This window comes from Plectropomus leopardus, chromosome 18 (assembly GCF_008729295.1).
Source record: "Plectropomus leopardus isolate mb chromosome 18, YSFRI_Pleo_2.0, whole genome shotgun sequence".
Taxonomy (NCBI): Eukaryota; Metazoa; Chordata; class Actinopteri; order Perciformes; family Serranidae; genus Plectropomus; species Plectropomus leopardus.
In genome coordinates, this window is record NC_056480.1 from 19,245,906 (window position 1) to 19,265,966 (window position 20,061).

The following is a 20,061-nucleotide window of genomic DNA, read 5'->3' on the forward strand; positions in this document are numbered from 1 at the left end:
TGAGCCTGACCCTTGATGGGTAGGTACTAATCTAATTTACATGTTTAAAGAAATTTACTATACTTCCATTTTCCCAGTAGTGAGTGTTTTCCACTTTGCTTTGTTTGCCTCCCACACACAAACAGACAGACAGGGAAAAAGGTGAAAAGATGCTGATTGAAACGGCAAGAATATAATTAGATATTTGGTGTGCCGTGTGGTGGTCCCCTGTTTGGTCTCAAAGGATCAGAACATGCAGACGAATTATGAATACCAAATCAGTTGCATCTCCACAGCAGAAAATAGACTTTATTTATTTTTTTGCTGTATATTAGCGCCATCTAGCGAACGCTCATTTTTCTTGAAGGAAGTGACGTAATTTCAAATACCCACCAATCAGCGGCCGCGGCTCAGAATTCAAACGTCAACTCGCAGCGTCGGATATGCTGTGCGATAAAATGGATTATATTACCGTCTAACTTCGCTAAAGCATTTTTTGAGGTTATAATTCACACACCAAATAGTTTTGCGATATACACGTGAAGAACTGGTGAGTTTAGTTTTACTCTCAAATACACCAGACTGCCGTTACCGAAGATAGCTCCTGGCTTGGATTGATTTAACGCTATGCATGCTAACCTAGCTAGCACGTCAGTTTAGTAATTAGTTTCGCTCGGTTTTGCTGTTGATACATTGGACCACGCAAAGAAAACGTTGAACTTTTCAAAGGTCCCGAGCCATGGCGAAAGAACGGGCCCAGAAGAAGTCCTTCGAGCAGAGTCTGGAGGACATCAAGGAGAGGATGAAGGAAAAGAGGAACAAACGGCTGGCTAGTGCTTCAGCTCCTAACAGAGGACGGTCCAGAATGATAAACAAGAGCAATGGTAAGGAAATTAGGTTTGGGTCTTGCACGTCAACAATCACAGTTTCAATGTTAATTCAGGACTTTTTTTTTCATATTTATGCTAAATTGATGGATTGATTCTTTATGTTGTGTCATGCACGCAAACATGTGGGTTTACAAGACAGCAATACAATACCGCTACATTGACCAGTGCAGAATACGTTATCTTTCTACTCAGCCCCCAGCCCCTTTCAAAGACATAACTCAATTTGTTACGGTCTTTTGGCAATATGTTTGAAAACCTATAAAATGACAAAATTCACCGAACAATGACAGCAGGACACCAAAAAGACAGCAATTGCAATAACAAACAGGAACTCACGTGACAAAGCACAAGACATGCAATGCAGCAAGAAACGGCAGAACATCAATACAAAACAATAATACAGCAAAAACATACAGCTTTTTAGCACAGGTAGCCATGCAAGCAGCATTAAGAAACCACAAAGCTATCAATTGCATGCGACACGCAGAGCAGCAATAGCACCCAGAAACCGCAATAGACAGTGAACAGAGATAAAATACAATAGTCATTACAATGATCTTAATATATGAGTTAACATTATATTTATATGCACTAACACACAGGCCAGGCAGCACAAAGTTAGGTTGTTGATAAAATAAATGTTTTATACATATGAATGCATAGCTGGTCACCTGGCAACAGGCAAAAGACATAGGGCAAGTTAATAGCAGGTTAGCCAGAAATAACAACAGTAGTGTTTCAGTGAACAATGTACAGTGTTGATTAGAAATGTTCAATGTATTTGATTGTCCAAAAGCCAAGTCTAGAGCCTTTGTGTGACAGTGTGATAGGTATAACAGTTTCTTGTCTTCCCTTATATGGTCATGGGCAGGACAATACAACAAAAAAATAACCTAACTTTGAATTTTGCCTGTGTAACACAACAAAGTCTGTCCTCCTCTGGAGTGACATTAAAATGCCAGTCTCTAATAATGGCTACGCTCCTAGGCGTAACTGTGTGTGTTGTTTAAATTATACTTTACACACAAGGTTCTACACTGTAGCTGTTCTCTATAAATCAGTACGTTTGTAATTTTGGTTTCTGCAGAACATCAACAGACCAGTTTTCTTTATACATGAAAAACATTTTACACCTAATCTACTGAATATTACAATGAAACCTGTTCTGGAAAATAAAGTACAAAATCGTTCGATAGCAAATCGTTCAGATAGAAAAAAGACTGCAGAACATGTTGACATGCAGATGAAGTTATACCTCAAAACAAGCTAATAACATCCATACCATTAGGGATGCATGGTATTGGATTTTTATCCGATATCCGTTATTTCATATCCGTTAACATATTATGCATACTCTTGTCATTAGACATTAAATATAGTTCTTTTCAATGTACAGGTATGTAGTAGTTATTCATTGTGCAGGATAAGAAAAATACTTCTGCTCAGGATTGAGGTTTTGTACATGTTCCCTTTTTTTCTAATAAAAGATATATATTGATTTGTGATATCAGCAGAAACCGGCAAGTTGGCTGATTGTGATATTTCATTTTAAAGCTAATATCTGCTGATACCAATGATGTGCCGATATTCTTGTGCGTCCCTGCATCCCATGTTTTCTTTCAGCGGGTAACTCCACTCACACCATCCTGAAGGGTGTCCAGATGAACAACAAGGCACTGGCTGTAGCTCTGCAAGCCGAAAAGGAAAAAGCAAGACAGGCCAATGCAGTGATCCTGCAGCTGAAAAGGGAGCAACAGGCCCTTTTCCTTCACCTGCTTCTGCTCAAGAAGAAGCTTAAAGAGCAGGAAGCTCTGGCATTGAGTGCTTCAGAGGTATATCTAGGAGACCACTGGTCTGTCCTTTGTTTGTTGATTAATAAGCATGTTAATGATTTTGAGGTACTGTGTGCCATTGTAAAGCAAAATGTATATTTTTTTTCTTTCTGTGTTGATGTAGAATAAATCTCCCAATGTCTCTGATGAGCCCAAACACCATGTAAATTCGGCAAGGTACTTTAAAAAACTTTTTAAAAAGAAAAAAATATTGCATAAAATTTGGTGAAATCTTTTATCCTCAGTTTTATGATGATTAGGATCTATTTTCTCTGTTTACAGGCGAAAGCGCATCAGCCAGAACCTTGATGAGCCCATTGTTTGCAAAGCTTCACCAATTTGTGCAGGTACGCACGCACGCGCGCGCGCGCACACACACACACACACACACACACAAAGAAATTAGAGAAAAGAAATCCAGAAATTCCCAAATTAATGCGGACAACTATGATGGAGACCAAGGCACTTTATTCTCAGGTATTTATTCTAAGAGCATAGTCACTCTAAATGACTTTACACGATTACATGGCAGTTGTTGTGCACCGTTTTCTCTGTTGTTAATGAACTATTGTATGTATCCAAAAAATCTAACTGTTGTAATGATAATGTTGATGCCCTTTTCCTCACAGACCCTCAGCTCTCTGAAAAGACTGCACAATCTGACAAGCAGGTTGCGTTGCCACCTACAGTGGGTGTGAGGCGCCGCCATGCAGATAGAAGAAGCAGGAGGAGGTCTGAGCGTGTGCAACAAAATTTGTTGTTGAGTGAGGGGGACCCCATCACGGGCTTGGATCCTTTAATAGCAAGTCCTATTCGCAGTGACAGTGAAAATACTAATAAACTACAGCAAGGAGAAGAGGCAGATTTAGTGGCCCCTGTTGACACTGAGGAGTTTCAGCATTCTACTCCTGAACCTGCCCCACCTAAAAACAACAACAACAACCAGCAGCGGCCCTGCAGGAAAAAAGCTCAGCAGCAGCAGCAGCTGCAGCCCCGCGCCAAAGCAGAATCTGCTGCACGTAAAGCAGAGAGAGGCCGTAAACCAGAGCGTGCCCCTTTGAAGAAACCTTGGGAGAATCCCAAACCCAGAGCTCGCTCTAAGAGTCGGGATCGGTCAGCCACACGGGCCAAAACAGCACCTCCGTCGCAGGGGAATAAGCTCAACACGTCACTGGGATTTAATGACACGTTTGATTTTGACTGCGAGGAGGAGGTTCACGTCACACCATTCAAAGCCAAGGCAGAGGACAATCAGCTGTCCACACCCATCAGCGAGGAGACTCCAATAACTGAAGCTTCACCTGTGGTTTCCAAACAGAATGACTCCAGCTCGTCATCACCCTCTTCTGAATCAGAGGACAGCCTTTATGTCCCTCAGAAGAGCAGACGAAGGCAGGTTTCCCCCGACAAGACCAAAGTGATCTCCACTCGTAGAGGCCGGCCCTCTCGACGCGCTAGTCAGAAGGACAACCCTCCAAAACAGGAGATCTCTGGTGAGCATTTGACTTGTCGTTCCTAAGTTGAATGTCATGTAATTTGTGGTCTACACAGTAAAGATTGTTGAAATTTAAAGTATTTATTTCCTTTTATGTTTTGTAGTCTGCAGAGACGAGGAGTCAGGTCCTCAGACTGTAGAACCAGAAAAGAAAGAAGCTCATCACTCCCCTGACTCTAGCTTCTCAAACAGCCCTGACCCAGTTATGATGACGCAGAAAAATCACCAAGGTGAGTAAATGCTCAAATGAAACACGCTGACTTTGTGTCTCTTATAACAGTGTTGCAGTGCTCAGGTTCTGATGGCCCTCAGGAAGCTGGAAAGAAAAACACAGTGTTGATTTGCATTTAGTTAGTGAGTTAATGAGAGTATTGTTTTAGCATTATAAGAAACTTCCGGGGGAAAAAATTCTGCTGTTTTTCTGAATTAACAAGATAGCAATTGTGTAAAATCTCCTTTTTTTCATTAATTCAGGAAAACAAGCAGATTTTTTTCCCAGGTGATTGCATTTCATTTCCATTTTCATGGGCTTACCCTATAATGTCTCTGTATTTAGGCAGTAGTAAGACGCAGCTACACATTGCTCTTTTATCACAAGTTGTTCGATAGCTTTTATCATTTTTTATCATTTATCTGTGTCATTGTCTTTAACTAATAGTCCTTCCTTGACCACTGATGAATGCTCAAAGCTACAGCATGAAAATATTAATTAGTAACCATTATCTTAAAAATAACATGACATATGATGTGATAAAATGAAGTGTTTGCCTTCAGGCAGTGTGATATTAATAGATACTTTCTGGATATCCATCTGTTGGTTTGATAGAGGTTTCAGTCACCTCCATATTTATGGGCTGTCTTCATTAAGTCTGTGTATTCATTCAGAAGTAATAAGCAACAACGAATTTTCCTTTTTTCACAACTTGGTTCATTGTTTTTTAAACACTGTATCATTGTCCATTACTCATTGTCCTTCCGTGAGTGCCAGATAAATACACAAAGCTACGTCACAAAAATATTAATTACTCACAAAGACTGTATACAAGATAGACAACATGTGTCTGCTTCCTCAAACTGTACAAAAATGAAGTTGAAATATCCTGAGTGTGGTCGTTGTCATTTTGCGCTGCTGATGTCATTTGGAGTCAAAGTGTGCACAGTAATGACTGGCTGGTGGTATTAAGTGGTATCAAGGTTCAGCCCATACACCTATCTGACCCAATCGAAAGCCAATCATAGCTGTCATGTATGAGGTTACACCCCTATTTTACACTTGACTGTCTGTTGTTGTTGTTGATAGTTATTTGTGAGATCAAGATGATTACATGTGTTACCTTGTCCTGGTTTTTCAGAGCCTCACAGAGAACTTATTGGGAAGGATTCTTTGCTGCCTGTTAGCCCTCTGGTTGAAGCTGAGATGATGAGAATAGACAGTGTCCTGTCCAATTTCCAAGATTCTTCTGGTGAAGCTCCTCTTTTACCCCACCAAACACAGCAGAGGGTCAAGACATGCAAGAAACGTATGTTTAGTTGTCACTTCCAAAATCTGCTTGTTAACATAAAATCTCACAGTATGACTGCTAAAAGATGAGCTTTGTCACAACATCACATTTCCATTGTATTGTCAGTGCACAATGCATTTGTTTCCTTGCACTCTGTCTTTTCAGTACTCACTGGTGTGTGCACAGGAATACACTCAACTCCTGTTGTTTCTTTTTTATGCTTTTGGATCACATCTTCCTTCACGTTTCCACAGGTGGGCTTGGTGTAAGGACAGCAGGGCGGGGCTTGAGTCTGTGTGATGTGACCAATCTGTCCCCTGCAGCCTATCGCAAGTTCTCCTCTGGTGGCTCACGGCCTTCTGATGCCCGATGCTCCACCCCTGTTCCTGCTCGCAAGCGGCGCTGCACCATGGCGGTGGACTACAAGGAACCCACGCTAAATGCGTAAGTTCACACACTGCTGCTGCCTACTGTAAGTAGTCACATTTTACTGTATGAATGCTCAACAATGCCACTGTCGTCTTGACAGGAAACTTCGGCGTGGAGACAAGTTCACAGACTTGCAGTTCCTCCGCTCTCCTATTTTCAAGCAAAAGTCAGGCAGGAGGTCTGTACAGAAATCAAGGAATTCCATAAGCAGCCAGCAGACATATGAGAAATACAATGAGTCATTTGTCGGATGTCGCTGAAGGCAGCTACCTTGTTGAGTGTTGGCTGGCATTACCAGCTTTGTGCAAAGTGATCATTTTGTTTTTCATTCTCAAACTTGTATTTTTAATGTGAATAGTTTAAGATGTTATTTTTGTGACTTTGTTCTCTTTAAACCTAAAAAAAATCTTCATTCTCTCTTGCATATCCCCTGATTATCTCTAGCCAAATGTGTCCATGACTATTTTAAAAAGATGGCCATTTCTATGTCATCATTTCACTTCAATTTTGTATGTTTTTATTATGATATCCTGAATTAGTATGCATGGTATTTTTGTCACTTAATAAATGTGTCTGGCTGGTAAAGGGACAGTGAAAGCAGGATATCTGTAGGGTCTTAAAGTATTAGAAGTTGTAAAATGATATGTCAGTTTAGCGATTAAACTGGTGTTTAATGACACTTTAAAGGCCTACTATGGTCTACTATTTTTATGGCATACTATACCATGACATTTGGTAAGAACAGTTACCCATATCTAACACCTTTTCTCTTCTATTTCAGTGTGGTATCACTATATTTTTACTGCTCCTGTGCAATGCCTTAAAACTTTCTGCAGTGATGAAAGAATCTATCTGTCTATCTTCAGGGTATACTGTACTATGGAGTTTTAAACACAATAAATTTTGAAGGAATACTATACTGTGCGGAGAAATTCTGTAAATTTTTTGAGGGCATACTCTACGATGACTTCAGGGCATGTTACAGTAGATTATTACATCCGCTGTGGAATACGATGCAATGATAGTTAATGATAATTTTAATAGCATATTATGGCATTTTATCACACTTTTCAAGGAATACTGTTTTATGCAACACATTGTATGGGATACTATAACATACTATTTTTTTTCATGTTGAGACATGTCATAGTATAGATACTAAATAGGCTAAAAAACATCATAATATAGCATGTTGAAAAAACAACCAAAAACGCCATACTATAGTTTGTTGAAAAATGTCAAAATATGACATGTCCAAAAAACAGCTGAAAACCACATAGTATAGCATGTCAGACATGGCATAGCATAGAATGTCAAAACATCATAATATAGCATGTGGAAAAAATGACAGAAAATGTCATAGTATAGTTTGTCGTTAATTGTCAAAATATGACATGTCCAAAAAAACAGCTGAAAACCACATAGTATAGCATGCGTTCCCACTGCAGATGGTGTCTGCTATCGCCTTCAGGACCTGGGCATGGCGCCAACGTTTATGCTGCTCGCCCAGGGCTTTCGGACAGCAGCTGAGAATATGCTCCAGGGTCCTTCGCTTCAGGCACAGAGGGCAAGCTGGTGACTCCACCTTCCCCCAGCAGAATAGATTGGATGGGCTTGGTAGAACATCGTAGATAGCCTGGATTAAGAACTTATTACAATGAGGTTCGACTTTCCACTCCATCGCTTGCTCCCATCTTGTCCAGGCTCCCTGCTGCCGCATTCCAACCATCCTGTTGCCTCACTCCACCTCCTTGACTGATGCCCGCACCTCCTCCTGGATCAGTGACCTCTTGTCCTTCCCCTGTGCCTTGTCGTAGTGAGGTGTTCTGCTGCTACCCAGTCCAGCTTTTCCACGAGTCACTGTCCCTACCAACACTCTGTGCCTTAGTCATGTCTCAGCGACACCCACGCACTCTGCTGCCCTCCACTTCCATCCTGTCCTGACCTCAATCCCAGCCTGAGAGAGTTTTGGGTGGCAAGACTCGGTACTGCAGCACCTCCCTAGTACAGGTCACCCTGAATTCTTCCTTCTGGCTGCTGATTGGGAGCTTCAGCATGTTGTTCTGCCCGTACACGGGCAATGCTACTCAGGCTCCAAGGTAGTCCCAGCCACTTCCGAAGGAATTGCTGACCTCCTCTCGAAGCCTTTGACAGTGGAGATTGGAACCTCATAGACCAAGAGGAGCCAGAGAACTTGAACTTAACAGGAAGCCCTTTCTTGTCCACTGCTGCTAGCCAGGCTTCCAGCTCTTGGTTGGTCGCTCGGGCGGATGCTGCATCTCTCTGGCTGCAATCAAACATCTTCCCTAGACTCTTCACTGGTTTCTCTGTGATAGATGGTATCTGGGTGCTACCCATTGTGAAGCAGTACGTGTTGATGTGCTTTCCCTTCTTCAGCACTAGCGGTCTAGACTTCACTGGCTTGAATCCCATGCGAGCCCAGGTGATGAGCTCCTCACGGCCCCTCAGCATCCACCTGCTACCTGGGACTGATATTGTTGTGACCGTCAGGTCGTACATGAAGGCCCTAGGTGGCTGTCGCACTCCAGACTTGGTGAGGCACCCACTGTACTGAACCTCAGCAGAATTCACCAGCATGTTCATGCTGAGTGCAAAAAAGGATCACTGAAATGGTACATCCAGTAATAATTCCCTTCTCAAGCCCATCAACTCTGAGGTTGTGGATCCAGCAGAGATTTTCAGACTGAAGTTGTTGGATTTGTCCAGAATGAGGTCCCTGAACTTTCCTGGTAGACGGTTCAGTGCCTGTTCAACCAGCTTGTGGGGTATGGACCCATAGGCGTTGGCAAGGTCCAGCCAAAGCATGACCAGGTCACCCTTGTTCTCCCAGGCTTCCCTAATCAGCTGACACCCTGGTACCCCGGTAGTTCTTCTATACTTGCAAGGTATCCCACTCTGCATTGGGACTGACCTTGCTCTTGCCTGTTAAATCACCCCTTGGACCTTCCAGCTGGGCTCCTTCCTATCAAAGTCCAGATTTTGTGCAGGTGGATAAATCAAATTACAGTGGCCCAGATCTTGCTCGCTGGATTCGTCACTGAAAGTCTTTCTGAGGTGGTGGTTGATCTCAGCTTTGGGGCAGGTGAGCTGACCACTGTGCTTCTGCCCCAGCAGCTGTTTTGTTGAAGCCTAATGGGTTTGCTAGAAAGGCAGCTTGCTTCCTGGCCCTCTCCTTCCTCGGCCTCCCATGCCACTCTGCCCTCCTCAGGGTTGTGAGCTTCTGTGGAGGATGCTGCGCAGCTCTGCAAGTGGTTCCCTCTCCTCTTCCCTCACCTCCTTGAATTGCCACCTCAAGCTCTTCAGCTCTTGCCTGAGCTGGTGGATCTTGCTCGCTCAGTTGTTCATAGTGTAGGTTTTTATTTGCTGCTCTCTTCTCCTCCAGGCTGAACTTCTCAGCTGCTAGGCTGATGATGAGGGTAGTCATTGTGTGAATATGTCAATCAGCCTCACCCTCAGCCGTTGCTTCAAAGATGGAATCAACAACTGGAACCATTTCTTCTCCTTGCTGTCTTTGGGCCACTTAACCCGACAATCTTCTGATGCTCTGCTTGGGTCTGGAGCTTGTGTCACTTGGAGACTCTGGACGCTGTGGGGTGGCTCTGGGCCTGGCTCCTCCTGTGTCTCACCAGGGGTATTACCTGAGCATTGTGACACTTGTACGCATCTCATCTTGGCCTGGTGGATCTTCAGGCCACACGGGACACGTCATAGAATAGAATGTTGAAAAAGTGTCCAAAATCATCATATTATAGCGTATTGAAAAAACGACCGAAAATGCCACACTATAGTGTGGTGAAAAATGTTAAAATATGACAAACAACAGCTGAAAATCACATTGTACGGTATGTTGAGACACGTTGTATTTTACCATGTTGACAAAACGTCTACAAACATCATAACATAACATGTCGAATAAACAACCGAAAAAGCCATACTGTAGTATGGCGACAAATGTCAAAATATTACATGTCCGGAAAACAGCTGAAAACCACATTAAACCACATAAAATAGCGTGCCAAGACATGCTATAGTATAGGATGTTGCAAAAAAGGGCCATAAACACCATAAAATAGCATGTTGAAAAATCTACCACAAAAATAAGCATGTCGAGACATGTCATTGTAAAGAATATTGAAAAAAACAAAACATAATATAGCATGTCAAAAAAATTACCAAATACGTCATAGTACAGTATGTCGGAAAATGTCAAAATATGACATATCCCAAAAACTGCTGAAAACCACATGAAATAGCATGTTGAGACACACCAAAGTACGCCAAAAACGTGTCTATCGGCTTGCTAGGGACGCTTTTGCAACATCCTATGCTATGGTGTGTCTCAACATGCTATTTAGTATGGTTTAATGTGGTTTTCAGCAGTTTTTTGGACATGTCATATTTTTACATTTTTGCCATACTATAGCCTTGCTTTTTTGCTCATTTTTTCAACATGCAATTATGGGTTTTCAGGCCGTTTTTGGATGTTTTTTCAACACTGTATAATATAACATGCTTCTACATGTTACACTAAATGGTTTTCAGCTGTTTTTTGGACATTTAAAATTTTGACATTTTCGGCATAAAATAACCTTGCTTTTTTGCTCATTTTTTAAACATGCTATTTTGTGCGGATTTGGGTCATTTCTGGATCTTTTTTCAGCACTGTATACTATAACATGCCTCTACAAGCTATACTAAGTGGTTTTGAAATGCTTTTTGGAGATGTCAAATTTTGACATTTACGCCATACTATAGCCTTGCTTTTTTGATAATTTTTCTAACCTGCTACTTTATGGGTTTTGGAGATGCTTTTGGATGTTTTTCAACACTGTATACTATAACATGCCTTGTCATTTTTTCAAAATGCTATTTTATGGGTTGTTGGGGCATTTTGGAATTTTTTTTTCAACACTGTATACTATAACAGACCTCTACAGGCTATACTAAGTGGTCTTCAGCTGTTTTTTGGACATGTCAAATTTCAACATTTTCGCGATGCTACAGCCTTGCTTTTTTGCTTATTTTTTAAATTACCTATTTGGTGGGGTACTGGGTCATTTCTGGATGTTATTTCAATGCTGTATGCTATCACATGCCTCTACATGCTATTCTGAGTGGTTTCCAGCTGTTTTTTGGACATGTCAAATTTTGACATTTATGCCAAACTATTGCCTTGCTTTTTTCATCATTTTTTCACCATGCTATGTTATGGCTTTTGTTCCGTTTTGGGAAGTTATTTCAACACTGTATGCTGTCAAGTGCCTCTACATGCTGTTCTAAGTAGTTTTCAGCTGTATTTTGGACATGTCAAATTTTGAAATTTTTGCCATACTATAGCCTTGCTTTTTTCAACAGTTTTTCAACTTGCTTTTTTATGGGTTTTTGGCCCGTTTTTGGAAGTTTTTTTTAACACTGTATGCTATAACGCGCCTCTACATGCTATTCTAAGTGGTTTTTAGTGTTTTTTTGGACATGTCAAATTTTAAAATTTTTGCCATACTATAGCCTTGCTTTTTTCGTCAGTTTGTCAACTTGCTTTTTTTATGGGTTTTTGGCCCGTTTTTGGAAGTTATTTCAACACTGTATGCTATCACGTGCCTCTAAAGGCTATTCTAAGTGGTTTTCAGCTGTTTTTTAGACATGTCAAATTTTGAGATTTTTGCTGCCATACTATAGCCTTGCTTTTTTCGTCAGTTTTTCAACTTGCTTTTTTATGGCTTTTTGGCCCGTTTTTGGAAGTTATTTCAACACTGTATGCTATCACGCGCCTCTACATGCTATTCTAGGTGGTTTTTAGCTGTTTTTTAAGACATGTCAAGTTTTGAGATTTTTGCCCATACTATAGCCTTGCTTTTTTCGTCAGTTTTTCAACTTGCTTTTTTATGGGTTTTTGGCCCGTTTTTGGAAGTTATTTCAACACTGTATGCTATCACGCGCCTCTACATGCTATTCTAGTGGTTTTTAGCGTTTTTTTGGACATGTGAAAATTTTGAGATTTTTGCCATACTATAGCCTTGCTTTTTTCGTCAGTTTTCAACTTGCTTTTTTATGGGTTTTTGGCCCGTTTTTGGAAGTGATTTCAACACTGTATGCTATCACGCGCCTCTACATGCTATTCTAGGTGGTTTTTAGCTGTTTTTAAGACATCTCAAGTTTTGAGATTTTTGCCATACTATAGCCTTGCTTTTTTCGTCAGTTTTTCAACTTGCTTTTTTATGGGTTTTTGGCCCGTTTTTGGAAGTGATTTCAACACTGTATGCTATCACGCGCCTCTACATGCTATTCTAGGTGGTTTTTAGCTGTTTTTAAGACATGTCAAGTTTTGAGATTTTTTGCCATACTATAGCCTTGCTTTTTTCGTCAGTTTTTCAACTTGCTTTTTTATGGTTTTTGGCCCGTTTTTGGAAGTTATTTCAACACTGTATGCTATCACGCGCCTCTATGCTATTCTAAGTGGTTTTTAGCGTTTTTTTGGACATGTGAAATTTTGAGATTTTTGCCATACTATAGCCTTGCTTTTTTCGTCAGTTTTTCAACTTGCTTTTTTATGGGTTTTTGGCCCGTTTTTGGAAGTGATTTCAACACTGTATGCTATCACGCGCCTCTACATGCTATTCTAGGTGGTTTTTAGCTGTTTTTTTAAGACATGTCAAGTTTTGAGATTTTTGCCATACTATAGCCTTGCTTTTTTCGTCAGTTTTTCAACTTGCTTTTTTATGGGTTTTTGGCCCGTTTTTGGAAGTTATTTCAACACTGTATGCTATCACGCGCCTCTACATGCTATTCTAGGTGGTTTTTAGCTGTTTTTAAGACATGTCAAGTTTTGAGATTTTTGCCATATACTATAGCCTTGCTTTTTTTTCGTCAGTTTTTCAACTTGCTTTTTTTATGGTTTTTGGCCCGTTTTTGGAAGTTATTTCAACACTGTATGCTATCACGCGCCTCTACATGCTATTCTAAGTGGTTTTTAGCGTTTTTTTTTTGGACATGTGAAATTTTGAGATTTTTGCCATACTATAGCCTTGCTTTTTTTCGTCAGTTTTTCAACTTGCTTTTTTATGGGTTTTTGGCCCGTTTTTGGAAGTGATTTCAACACTGTATGCTATCACGCGCCTCTACATGCTATTCTAGGTGGTTTTTAGCTGTTTTTAAGACATGTCAAGTTTTGAGATTTTTGCCATACTATAGCCTTGCTTTTTTCGTCAGTTTTTCAACTTGCTTTTTTATGGGTTTTTGGCCCGTTTTTGGAAGTTATTTCAACACTGTATGCTATCACGCGCCTCTACATGCTATTCTAGGTGGTTTTTAGCTGTTTTTTTAGACATGTCAAGTTTTTGAGATTTTTGCCATACTATAGCCTTGCTTTTTTTTCGTCAGTTTTTCAACTTGCTTTTTTTATGGCTTTTTGGCCCGTTTTTGGAAGTTATTTCAACACTGTATGCTATCACGCGCCTCTACATGCTATTCTAGGTGGTTTTTAGCTTTTTTAAGACATGTCAAGTTTTGAGATTTTTGCCATACTATAGCCTTGCTTTTTTCGTCAGTTTTTCAACTTGCTTTTTTATGGGTTTTTGGCCCGTTTTTGGAAGTTATTTCAACACTGTATGCTATCACGCGCCTCTACATGCTATTCTAAGTGGTTTTTAGCGGTTTTTTTGGACATGTGAAATTTTGAGATTTTTGCCATACTATAGCCTTGCTTTTTTCGTCAGTTTTTCAACTTGCTTTTTTATGGGTTTTTGGCCCGTTTTTGGAAGTTATTTCAACACTGTATGCTATCACGCGCCTCTACATGCTATTCTAGGTGGTTTTTAGCTGTTTTTAAGACATGTCAAGTTTTGAGATTTTTGCCATACTATAGCCTTGCTTTTTTCGTCAGTTTTTCAACTTGCTTTTTTATGGGTTTTTGGCACGTTTTTGGAAGTTATTTCAACACTGTATGCTATCACGCGCCTCTACATGCTATTCTAAGTGGTTTTTAGCGTTTTTTTGGACATGTGAAATTTTGAGATTTTTGCCATACTATAGCCTTGCTTTTTTCGTCAGGTTTTCAACTTGCTTTTTTATGGTTTTTGGCCCGTTTTTGGAAGTTATTTCAACACTGTATGCTATCACGCGCCTCTACATGCTATTCTAAGTGGTTTTTAGCGGTTTTTTGGACATGTGAAATTTTGAGATTTTTGCCATACTATAGCCTTGCTTTTTTCGTCAGTTTTTCAACTTGCTTTTTTATGGTTTTTGGCCCGTTTTTGGAAGTTATTTCAACACTGTATGCTATCACGCGCCTCTACATGCTATTCTAGGTGGTTTTTAGCTGTTTTTAAGACATGTCAAGTTTTGAGATTTTTGCCATACTATAGCCTTGCTTTTTTCGTCAGTTTTTCAACTTGCTTTTTTATGGGTTTTTGGCCCGTTTTTGGAAGTTATTTCAACACTGTATGCTATCACGCGCCTCTACATGCTATTCTAAGTGGTTTTTAGCTGTTTTTAAGACATGTCAAGTTTTGAGATTTTTGCCATACTATAGCCTTGCTTTTTTTTCGTCAGTTTTTCAACTTGCTTTTTTATGGTTTTTGGCCCGTTTTTGGAAGTTATTTCAACACTGTATGCTATCACGCGCCTCTACATGCTATTCTAAGTGGGTTTTTAGCGTTTTTTTTTGGACATGTGAAATTTTGAGATTTTTGCCATACTATAGCCTTGCTTTTTTCGTCAGTTTTTCAACTTGCTTTTTTATGGGTTTTTGGCCCGTTTTTGGAAGTGATTTCAACACTGTATGCTATCACGCGCCTCTACATGCTATTCTAGGTGGTTTTTAGCTGTTTTTAAGACATGTCAAGTTTTGAGATTTTTGCCATACTATAGCCTTGCTTTTTTCGTCAGTTTTTCAACTTGCTTTTTTATGGGTTTTTGGCCCGTTTTTGGAAGTTATTTCAACACTGTATGCTATCACGCGCCTCTACATGCTATTCTAGGTGGTTTTTAGCTGTTTTTTAGACATGTCAAGTTTTGAGATTTTTGCCATACTATAGCCTTGCTTTTTTCGTCAGTTTTTCAACTTGCTTTTTTATGGCTTTTTGGCCCGTTTTTGGAAGTTATTTCAACACTGTATGCTATCACGCGCCTCTACATGCTATTCTAGGTGGTTTTTAGCTGTTTTTAAGACATGTCAAGTTTTGAGATTTTTGCCATACTATAGCCTTGCTTTTTTCGTCAGTTTTTCAACTTGCTTTTTTATGGGTTTTTGGCCCGTTTTTGGAAGTTATTTCAACACTGTATGCTATCACGCGCCTCTACATGCTATTCTAAGTGGTTTTTTAGCGTTTTTTTTGGACATGTGAAAATTTTGAGATTTTTGCCATACTATAGCCTTGCTTTTTTCGTCAGTTTTTCAACTTGCTTTTTTATGGGTTTTTGGCCCGTTTTTGGAAGTTATTTCAACACTGTATGCTATCACGCGCCTCTACATGCTATTCTAGGTGGTTTTTAGCTGTTTTTTAAGACATGTCAAGTTTTGAGATTTTTGCCATACTATAGCCTTGCTTTTTTCGTCAGTTTTTCAACTTGCTTTTTTATGGGTTTTTGGCCCGTTTTTGGAAGTTATTTCAACACTGTATGCTATCACGCGCCTCTACATGCTATTCTAAGTGGTTTTTAGCGTTTTTTTTGGACATGTGAAATTTTGAGATTTTTGCCATACTATAGCCTTGCTTTTTTCGTCAGTTTTTCAACTTGCTTTTTTATGGGTTTTTGGCCCGTTTTTGGAAGTTATTTCAACACTGTATGCTATCACGCGCCTCTACATGCTATTCTAAGTGGTGGTTTTTAGCTGTTTTTTGGACATGTCAAATTTTGAGATTTTTGCCATACTATAGCCTTGCTTTTTTCGTCAGTTTTTCAACTTGCTTTTTTATGGGTTTTTGGCCCGTTTTTGGAAGTTATTTCAACACTGTATGCTATCACGCGCCTCTACATGCTATTCTAGGTGGTTTTTAGCTGTTTTTTAAGACATGTCAAGTTTTGAGATTTTTGCCATACTATAGCCTTGCTTTTTTCGTCAGTTTTTCAACTTGCTTTTTTATGGGTTTTTGGCCCGTTTTTGGAAGTTATTTCAACACTGTATGCTATCACGCGCCTCTACATGCTATTCTAGGTGGTTTTTTTAGTTTTTTTTAGACATGTCAAGTTTTGAGATTTTTGCCATACTATAGCCTTGCTTTTTTCGTCAGTTTTTTCAACTTGCTTTTTTATGGTTTTTGGCCCGTTTTTGGAAGTTATTTCAACACTGTATGCTATCACTCGCCTCTACATGCTATTCTAGGTGGTTTTTAGCTGTTTTTTAAGACATGTCAAGTTTTGAGATTTTTGCCATACTATAGCCTTGCTTTTTTCGTCAGTTTTTCAACTTGCTTTTTTATGGGTTTTTGGCCCGTTTTTGGAAGTTATTTCAACACTGTATGCTATCACGCGCCTCTACATGCTATTCTAAGTGGTTTTTAGCGTTTTTTTGGACATGTGAAATTTTGAGATTTTTGCCATACTATAGCCTTGCTTTTTTCGTCAGTTTTTCAACTTGCTTTTTTATGGCTATTTGGCCCGTTTTGGAAGTTATTTCAACACTGTATGCTATCACGCGCCTCTACATGCTATTCTAGGTGGTTTTTAGCTGTTTTTTAGACATGTCAAGTTTTGAGATTTTTGCCATACTATAGCCTTGCTTTTTTCGTGAGGTTTTCAACTTGCTTTTTTATGGGTTTTTGGCCCGTTTTTGGAAGTTATTTCAACACTGTATGCTATCACTCGCCTCTACATGCTATTCTAGGTGGTTTTTAGCTGTTTTTTAAACACATGTCAAGTTTTGAGATTTTTGCCATACTATAGCCTTGCTTTTTCGTCAGTTTTTCAACTTGCTTTTTTATGGCTTTTTGGCACGTTTTTGGAAGTTATTTCAACACTGTATGCTATCACGCGCCTCTACATGCTATTCTAGGTGGTTTTTAGCTGTTTTTAAGACATGTCAAGTTTTGAGATTTTTGCCATACTATAGCCTTGCTTTTTTCGTCAGTTTTTTTTTTCAACTTGCTTTTTTATGGGTTTTTGGCCCGTTTTTGGAAGTTATTTCAACACTGTATGCTATCACGCGCCTCTACATGCTATTCTAGGTGGTTTTTAGCTGTTTTTAAGACATGTCAAGTTTTGAGATGTTTGCCATACTATAGCCTTGCTTTTTTCGTCAGTTTTTCAACTTGCTTTTTTATGGCTTTTTGGCCCGTCTTTGGAAGTGATTTTAACACTGTATGCTATCACGCGCCTCTACATGCTATTCTAAGTGGTTTTTAGCGTTTTTTTTTGGACATGTCAAATTTTGAGATTTTTGCCATACTATAGCCTTGCTTTTTTCGTCAGTTTTTCAACTTGCTCTTTTATGGTTTTTTTGGCCCGTTTTTGGAAGTTATTTCAACACTATATGCTATCACGCGCCTCTACATGCTATTCTAGGTGGTTTTTAGCTGTTTTTAAGATATGTCAAGTTTTGAGATTTTTGCCATACTATAGCCTTGCTTTTTTCGTCAGTTTTTCAACTTGCTTTTTTATGGCTTTTTGGCCTGTTTTTGGAAGTTATTTCAACACTGTATGCTATCACGCGCCTCTACATGCTATTCTAGGTGGTTTTTAGCTGTTTTTAAGAGACATGTCAAGTTTTGAGATTTTTGCCATACTATAGCCTTGCTTTTTTCGTCAGTTTTTTCAACTTGCTTTTTTATGGGTTTTTGGCCCGTTTTTGGAAGTTATTTCAACACTGTATGCTATCACGCACCTCTACATGCTATTCTAAGTGTTTTTTAGCGTTTTTTGGACATGTGAAATTTTGAGATTTTTGCCATACTATAGCCTTGCTTTTTTCGTCAGTTTTTTCAACTTGCTTTTTTATGGGTTTTTGGCCCGTTTTTGGAAGTTATTTCAAGGTTGTATGCTATCACGCGCCTCTACATGCTATTCTAAGTGGTTGTTTGTGGTTTTTTTAGACATGTCAAATCTAGAGATTTTCCAAAAACAGGTTAAAAACCCATAAAAAAGCAAGTTGTAAAAATGACGAAAAAAGCAAGGCTATAGTATGGCAAAAATCTCAGTCGCCCAAAATGGCATAAAAATGTCATACTACAGTATGTCGTTCGACATGTTATGAAAATGTAATGTTATAGTACACCATCTAAAACAGCATAAAAACCTCACACTGTAATATGCCGTCCAACATGGCGATAAAATAGGTCAGTCTGTAGTGTGTCACCCAAAATGTTATATAAAAATGTCATAGTATAGAATGTCATACTATCTTCTATAGTATAATTTCATACTATCATATATGTTGTCCAAAACAGCACAAAAAGATCATACTATAGTATGCCGAAACTGCAGGCAAATGTCATACCATAGTCTGTCCTCCAAAACAGCATAAAAATGTCACTGTACAGTATGTCGTATGAAATGGCATTAAATGTGGTACTATAGTATGTCATCCAAAGCGACATAAAAAGGTCATACAATAGCATATCATCAAATGGCATAAAAATACGTCATACTATAGTATGTCGACTAAAATGGCATATAAATGTCGTACTACAGTAGGTCGTCAAATACGGCATAAAAAAATGTCATAGTATGTTGTCCAAAACACCAAAAGAAAACATCATATTATAGTATGCCGTCCAAATCAGTATAAAATTTTCATACTACAGTATGGCATGTTCTACAAAATGCCATAAAAAAGCCATAGTATAGTACGTTGTTAACAAATGCATAAAAGGTTGTACTATGGCATACAATACTATGTCATTTCTAATGTCATACTAATCTATATGATGTGTTTTATTACATAGTATATTAATAATTTTGCCAAACAAATTATTTCCATTCTAGTGGTAAAACAGTTTATCTTCTTTGGACCTGAAAGGCTAATAAAAATCTGTTCCCTGTCTTGCTAGTCTCTTGTATAAATTACCTTTGACTGAGTGGAAAAAGAACAGACACTCAACTAGCCTCAGTTCTGTTTTATTCAGTCTATAAAATAGGCTAATACTATGTCATTAAAACCAGTTGTACAAAGAGCATGAAATAATTTTCCCAGACATATTACAAAATGTATTTTCTGTCCTAAAGTTTGAAAAGTACAAACACCCTTTTTACAAAACAGCAAAACTACATCGTATTGCACAATCTTTTCATTTATCTCCAAAGTATAAAGTTATCAATCTCCATCTGCAGGACAAAAATAAGAAATAAATTAAGACCTTGTCTTAAGCGTAATTCTTTTAAATTACATAACATAAATAAGAATAAACTCTAGATATTGAATTAGTCCTTAGTTAACAGCTGTAATTTATATGTAAAACAAAATTCTGAAGAAAAGATGCTATTCATGTAACCTAATACTTGGAAAAAATAAAAGTGCATTTTGATATTCAAACTGCCCTATGTGGCTTATTGGGGGAAAAAAGATTTGTTTTTTTCTGAAACATAAAATATATGTTATATACACATTTAAAATATACAGTGGGTAGAAGTGCTTTAAAATAATTAAAATCTGTACAAATTTAAAGTATGTACTCTTCTTTTGGCAGGATGAACTCATCGCAGACAAACTTTGACCTCATTAACGCTGTGCACACACTCACAGGAACGAAGTTAAATAGACAGGAAAACCTGATCTCTCAGTCACGTTCCTCACAGGTAACACTTGGATAATGACTAAATACAATGTCAATGTGGTTACTGCTCTTTACCTGAGTCAACTGAGAGGATGAGGCAGACACTCAAAAAGGCTGGGGATGAACTATGAAAAGAAAGAAGAAGAGATGGAGAGAGACAAAGTAAGGTGGATGGTGAATCTCCAATCAGCTGTCATTCTGTGTGTT

The 20,061-nt window shown here is 38.9% G+C and overlaps 1 protein-coding gene and 1 pseudogene across 2 annotated transcripts; one reads left to right on the forward strand and one right to left on the reverse strand.

Moving 5' to 3' along the window:
• The first annotated feature begins 410 nt into the window (after window positions 1–410).
• On the forward strand, window positions 411–7,044 carry sgo1 (shugoshin 1). 2 transcript variants are annotated; one of them, XM_042506135.1, is made up of 10 exons: window positions 411–529; window positions 709–863; window positions 2,493–2,701; window positions 2,826–2,878; window positions 2,984–3,048; window positions 3,331–4,194; window positions 4,301–4,426; window positions 5,549–5,716; window positions 5,953–6,142; window positions 6,228–7,044. In XM_042506135.1, the coding sequence occupies exons 2-10, from the start codon at window positions 719–721 to the stop codon at window positions 6,385–6,387; spliced, it is 1,980 nt and encodes a 659-aa protein (XP_042362069.1). In that variant the 5' UTR covers window positions 411–529; window positions 709–718; the 3' UTR covers window positions 6,388–7,044. The 2 variants fall into 2 exon arrangements, with proteins under 2 accessions (XP_042362069.1, XP_042362070.1); XM_042506136.1 differs by having other exon boundaries at window positions 411–863; window positions 6,022–6,142.
• A 52-nt stretch (window positions 7,045–7,096) lies between these two features.
• Window positions 7,097–9,769, reverse strand: LOC121958184 (annotated as a pseudogene).
• Window positions 9,770–20,061: the final 10,292 nt, after the last annotated feature.